Source organism: Syngnathus typhle, unplaced genomic scaffold, assembly GCF_033458585.1.
Source record: "Syngnathus typhle isolate RoL2023-S1 ecotype Sweden unplaced genomic scaffold, RoL_Styp_1.0 HiC_scaffold_157, whole genome shotgun sequence".
Lineage (NCBI taxonomy): Eukaryota > Metazoa > Chordata > Actinopteri > Syngnathiformes > Syngnathidae > Syngnathus > Syngnathus typhle.
This window is the reverse complement of record NW_026872063.1, coordinates 81,046-87,500: the sequence shown is the minus strand read 5'-3', so window position 1 is coordinate 87,500 and position 6,455 is coordinate 81,046. Positions and strand designations below refer to the sequence as shown.

Genomic DNA, 6,455 nt, shown 5'->3' with positions numbered 1-6,455 from the left:
GCTCATATGGTAAAGCAGATGACAGTTTGTACATTATACCCTCGTTTATTATGTTTTAACTGACTGCATTGGGGGAAAGTTCTTAAAATAAATGGTAAGCAGATGGAGGTTTGTACATTATACCCTCATGTTTTAACTGACTGCATTGGGGGAAAAGTTAAAATAAATTGTGTTTTTGAAAATGCATTTTTCTTGGAATTGTCATTTTAATGGTTGTATTGTACTGTTTTTTTTTTAACTATGTAGTGTCAATTTAACCCAATTTAGGAAGTTAAAAAGGAGCTTTGATATAATGTAAATCGATAGTGTTAATTTAACCCAGTTTAGAGAGTTAAAAAGGAACTCTGATATAGTGTTAATGTAACTCGATATAGTGTTAATTTAACACAGTTTAGGGAGTTAAAAAGGAACTCTGATATAGTGTTAATGTAACTCGATATAGTGTTAATTTAACACAGTTTAGGGAGTTAAAAAGGAACTCTGATATAGTGTTAATGTAACTCGATATAGTGTTAATTCAACCCAGTCTAGGGAGTTAAAAAGTAACTCTGATATAGTGTTAATGTAACTCGATATAGTGTTAATTCAACCCAGTCTAGGGAGTTAAAAAGTAACTCTAGGTACAGTGTTAAATAATTAACTATTTTGAAAGTGTTAATTTAACTCTGTAGAGTGTGGAGCTATATAAACCCGCAAAAAGTGTTAAAATTGACTCTGTGGGAGTTGATTCAACACTCCAGTTTTTGCTGTGTAGTAGCTAAAGATTAATAATTCAGGATGAGGGTATTCTACATAGCAGGTGCAATTTCCATAAATTCAGTGTTTTGGGTTTGATATGAAAACAATTACTATCTATATATTATATCAGCTTGGTTATTAACTCAACTCTCTTATCAGCATCTTTGATCGCATCATTTGACACATCAAGATGTTAATTGATGGGAGAGAGGATGCCTGTCGAAGGGGGCGGGGCCAGCGTCGTCTTTTCCTGCGTGGCATGCTGATGGATAAGTATAAGACCCCCCTGCAACAATGCGACCACGAGCGAGTCATTTTGTTGCCGATATGCAGCATCTCACATTTTTCGTCCTCTTCCTGGCATCCCCCTGGAGCCTCTCCGCTGGAGCTGGTGGTGAGTTCCTCTGTCACCTCATTCATTCATTCATTCATTCATTCATTCATTCATGTTTATTTGTCGGATTGCAGTATCAATCTTTTTAATGTTAAATTTAAATAACCCCCTTATGTTTCTTAATATATATATTTTTAAATATACATGTTTTACAGCGTCAGTGATTATTTATATATATATATCAGATGATTTTATAAATATATATATATATATATATATAAAATCATCTGATTCGACACATGGTTTGAATTATTTTTCAATCAAATCATCTGATTCGACACATGATTTCAAATATTTTTTTCTATGCCTGAGTGACAGTTGATTTAGTGCATGCGGATCTCTTTAAAAATAATCATGAAAAAACTAATCTAGAAAAGAACCACATGAGTGAATGAGTTTCTTATGCGGAACTCATTTTGTGCGCACCTGTCGGGTCAAGCAACTGTCCTGCTGCCTGCGTCATCATGTCCTCTTCTTCCTCCCGTATCCTGGACCTGTCACCCAATGAGGGAGAGTTGCTATTGAGATTCTCGTCTCACTCTCTCTCCCTTTCTTTCTCTCTATGTGCAGTGTGCACCTGCGCTGCGCATGAGCCAATGACGTTTGCGGTTTTTTTCTGCGGCAGAAATTTACATTCCACCTATAATTTACTTTGGCACTCCAGTTCTAATGTTTATTCTGGTCAAATCATTGGGGGGGGGGGGGGAGTTTGCATTTAAAATTCGGAATCCAATACAAAGAGCTACATTTATATTATGGAATTTGTAACGATGAATTCTCTTTTAAAAATCTTCATTGAATGAGGAAATTATTGCCCTCCTCCGATCTTTGTGTGTGTGGGGGGGGGGGCGTCATGTGTTTTATTTCGCGTAAATAAAGCCAACCAGCCGCACCAATGCAGTAATCGGGGTTCTGCTAGATGCTACGTGAGATTATGTGCAGTTCGTGAGGTAGATGGGACAATTGAGTCTCCATGTCTGCCCTCTGAAGTCTCCACCGCTACGTGAGACCGCAGTGGAGCGGAAGGGTTGATTATTTTATTTCTTTTTTTTTTTTTAGAAGTAGCGCACGATGTTTTAATTTAAAAATGAGGGAGCAATTCAGTGTTTGTTTACCTTGCCGTGTGCATTTTGCCGTTTTTTCCCCTCCGCGTTTCCTTGCAAATACAATGACACCCTGCTTATATTGTTCTTCGCTTGGCGACCGGCAGATTCGTAACGTTTTCCCATTGGCTGACACATGTGCGGACAGCGATTTAATTGGCTGAACTCAAACAACTGTTTTATAAGGCGTTGTTTATACAAACACGCACAATGCTCGGAGCCTGGCTGAAGTGAAGTATGCATAACTAAAAAGGACAATAGTTAATCATTTAGAAAATTTGAATCAAATTAATAAATGTCATATTTGCGGTTGTAGTGCTGTAGACAGCCAATGCCTCATTCCGAGTCACAAAAAGCTCCCGTTCAAATGCAGGAGGAAATGTAAAGTGATTATAGGCAGCATGTTCTAGTTTTAATAATAATAATAATAATAATAATTAAATTAAACTAATAAAATTGTAATGTAAAAGAGCGTAATTTTTCTCTGAAACCTTATAGCCATAAATTATTATTACACATGATAAACTTCGTACTGTGCAAGCAATTATAGGCCAAAATCATAAATAAAAATATCTCCAAAACCTTAATGTGATATTTTTGAAATCACAGTCCAAAATACATTTAGTGACACAGTCATCTCTGATTCAAATTTACTGTTGACCAGGCCAATTCAAAATAAAATAAACTTCATTGTAATGTTACATTCTAATATGCAACAATACAATCCCAGTTTTAATAAACAATTGCTGCCGTTGCCATATTAATAAAATAAACACGTTCCAATCATTGCAAGTGGATAAGATCATACCAGGAACTAAATAGGGTTGACATGGATTACAATGCCTGCCATAGCAGAAGTGCTGGTGAGGGTTTGTTTTTTAGCAACCATTATTGTGCATGACCGAGAGGAAAAGCTTGACATGGGAATGACTTCCTTCTCCGATGCTGGGAGAAGCCTTCATACAATTCTAATAACAAACCTGAAGCCCCCCCCCCCCCCCTTTTCCCTGCAATTTTTTCAATGGCATGACTATTTTTCATAAATATTTGATTAGTCAGATAGCGGCAGATATTTGTCTCGCCAAGTATATGGCAAGGCAACGTGCGCTCCTATTGTAAAATATTAATAAACTTCCCCAACAAACCATGTGAGAACGTGTTCCCACTCATGTAAGAGATTGTATCTGTGTTTATTCTGATAGGAAGGAAAGTATTTGAGAATATAATAACAGATCCGGTGTGTCGGATATTTGTATGGATGGTTTAAAGAGTGGAGTTAAATATAGATGAGCACTTGACAGGTTAAGTGGATTAAAATAATTTAATATTCACAAAATATTTCCCGCTTTCAGATTGGTGTTATCAGTCCCAGTTCACCTGTGACCATCAATGCAATGGTAAGATTGATATCTCTTGAGAAATCTCCAAACTGAGCGCTTGTGTCACCTTTGAACTTTTTTTCTTCTAGGTCCAGAAAAGTGGGACCACGCAAACGGTGACTGCGCGGGAAAATCCCAGTCGCCCATCAACGTTGTCACCAGAAAGACCTTAAAAGACGAGCGCCTGATTCCGTTTGAGTTCACCAACTACCAGCAGATTTTCCGAGGCAACATCAAGAATAACGGACACTCGGGTGAGCGCCAAGTCCCGTGTCAACACTCTAGAGGTCCAGATGTGGTGCTGACTTGTTTATCTTCAGTTCAAGTTGGAGTTCCTCACCTAAGCACCATCTCGGGTGGAGGATTGCCAAGCACCTACAAGGCGGTCCAGTTCCACCTGCACTGGGGCAGCAATGGCGGACCAGGCTCTGAACACACCATTGATGGAGAGCAATATCCCATGGAGGTACCCTTAAACTAAAAAAAAAAGAAAAATTAATCCAGAGGCTTTATTTGTTAGGGCTGTTTGACTTTATGCAAGCTGCATTCCTTAGATTATTGTAGCTCCAACTTCTTGTCTACCTAATGTTGAAATTTCTGCAGACTGATAAAGTTACGATAATTTTGTTGGTCAGTTTGCAGAAACATACAAAAAGGTGGATAAAGTAGTCACGTATGAACTTTTGTCACGCAGCTGCACATTGTGCACATGAAGCATCACTACACGGATCTGTCGACAGCATTGGCTGATCCAGAAGGAGTCGCAGTCTTGGGCTTTTTCTATGAGGTAACTATTTGAATTTTTTTTTTCCCAAAAATCACAATGTCCATTAAGTGGAAAGTTTTTCCATTTTCAAGGTGTCCAACAGTGCAAACCGAAAGTATGAGCCCATTATCAGTGCTCTGCGAAGCATCAAAAACTCAAGTAGGTGCTGAAGTCCAATCAAAACAAATTGTGCATGAAATCATTGCCACAGTCCTATTGATGTCGCCCCCCCCCAGACGCCAATACCTCTCTGCCACCTACCTCCTTGGCACAGCTCATTCCACCTGAGCACAACCTGACCTCCTTTTACCGCTATAAGGGATCTCTGACCACACCAGGCTGCACCGAGGCTGTAGTTTGGACTTTGTTTGAGAACCCCATCCCTCTGAGCATTGACCAGGTTGGTATGGAGATGCAAATTGTTTGGTGTTACTATGCAGTTTTTTATTCTTTTTCTATTCAAACATGACTCGGTCTGCTAGATGACTTGATTTTCTCCCTCAGCTGCGGGCTTTTTCTGACCTCAAGTTCCATGACGGGAAAGCAATGGTGGGGACCTTCCGGCCAGTTCAGCCCCTTAATGGCCGGCAAGTGTACCGATCTGGAGGTTCGGTGGTTTCGATCTGCTCCCCTCTCCTTGTAGCCGCCTTGGCTATGGCGTTGGGACTATCCCGGCTCAATTAGGAGCAAGGTGTATCTGCTGCACTGCGACACCCATGAACATTGAAGATCATTCTTGGATTTGTGACAGCATTGCCGCATGGTCTCCAAAATGGTTACACAAATTGTTGTCGTGCATGAATGACTCACCTGGGGGCCCCACCCCCCCCTTATGACACAAATGACAAAGGTGTTAAAAGGACACCTTGGAGGTGTATAAGGGTTAATTAGCATGCATGCATGCATAACGAATCAGTAGGTCATACATCCGCCTTAAGAATGTGCCATGAAGTAGGCTACACATTGACCAATCAGAACGCCCCTTCCCTCGCCCTGACATTTCACAGCATCATCAAAACCGCTCACACAAACGCATCCTCGTGCACTTTGGAGTTGAGCCACCTTGAACAATGTCAAACAAATTTAGTCTCCGCTCATATCAGTGTGAGTGGCTCCGGTCTCGTGAACGAGACACGTGATGCCTCATTCACTCTCAATGGCACATGAGAACTGCACAAGGCTATTAATAGCACAACTGAGTCATAAGAACAAGCTCCATTTCAAAGCCAGCGATCAAACAAGTCCGCCTTCTCATCCCCCTCATGGCAAAGTACAAGCAGGTGGAATGAAGAGCAGATGTTGTTTAGCTTCAGTTCTTGCTGGGGATCTCTGAGGCTACTGTGAAACCTATGAATTAAAATGGCAATGTAAGCCAGCATCATATCAAATTTGTTCTATTCATGCACCACCAACAACTGAAAATTGCATCAATCTTCACGGTTGCTGTTTGAGGATGCACAAAATTCGCATGCACGCTTTGACTGCGATTAGGTCTAATGCTACTGAATTACTTCGATGGGAGACGGCTGCCATCTTCTAACCACGTTTGTTGCGATGACCAAGCTGTATATTTTTTTTTCCCCCCCTAGTTTCGTGATGCATTAACTTATATTTCTAAGCCATTCTAATGCACATGATTCACTTGTATTTTATGCACTGAATGTTTCTATTGATATGAGAAGTTATTGGTATTATATTTATGTATTAAAAAGTCATATGTATCGAGTTGTATGCGTTTGAGGATGCCAACTTGTGAGCTAAAGAATGTGATGCCGTTGAACAATAAACAACATATGCCGTTTTAAGTACAAATCTCTGTCATTTTTTTGCCATTGCAGATCAGTATGGCAATTACCTTCTAAACCAATAATGGGCAAACCCGTGTTGCACAAGCGTTTATAGGTCAAAATTAAAAGCTAAAAATTAAAATATCTCAAAAGGTTCATGTACTAGGGGAGAAAATAATTAAATCAGCATTGCAAATCAACCAATGTTAACGGTTAAGGGTGACAGAATTTAAAAAAAATAATCATTTTAAAACTTGATTCATTTTAACAAAACTCTCACATATTGGT

The 6,455-nt window shown here is 39.6% G+C and overlaps 1 protein-coding gene across 1 annotated transcript; it reads left to right on the top strand.

Annotated features, from left to right (window-relative positions):
- Positions 1–1,008: 1,008 nt before the first annotated feature.
- On the top strand, positions 1,009–6,185 carry LOC133148777 (carbonic anhydrase 4-like). The gene is made up of 8 exons (XM_061271710.1): positions 1,009–1,132; positions 3,588–3,632; positions 3,704–3,868; positions 3,935–4,080; positions 4,309–4,401; positions 4,473–4,539; positions 4,617–4,780; positions 4,885–6,185. Exons 1-8 carry the CDS (start codon positions 1,033–1,035, stop codon positions 5,062–5,064), a joined length of 960 nt encoding a protein of 319 aa, XP_061127694.1. The 5' UTR covers positions 1,009–1,032; the 3' UTR covers positions 5,065–6,185.
- The last annotated feature ends 270 nt before the right edge of the window (positions 6,186–6,455 follow it).

Excerpts from the sequence above, each read along its gene's own strand:
- LOC133148777 (XM_061271710.1), top strand. The coding sequence starts at position 1,033 with ATGCGACCACGAGCGAGTCATTTTGTTGCCGATATGCAGCATCTCACA. Across the intron at positions 4,540-4,616 it reads GCGAAGCATCAAAAACTCAA|ACGCCAATACCTCTCTGCCA; the intron begins GTAGGTGCTGAA and ends GCCCCCCCCCAG. Across the intron at positions 4,781-4,884 it reads TCCCTCTGAGCATTGACCAG|CTGCGGGCTTTTTCTGACCT; the intron begins GTTGGTATGGAG and ends TTTCTCCCTCAG.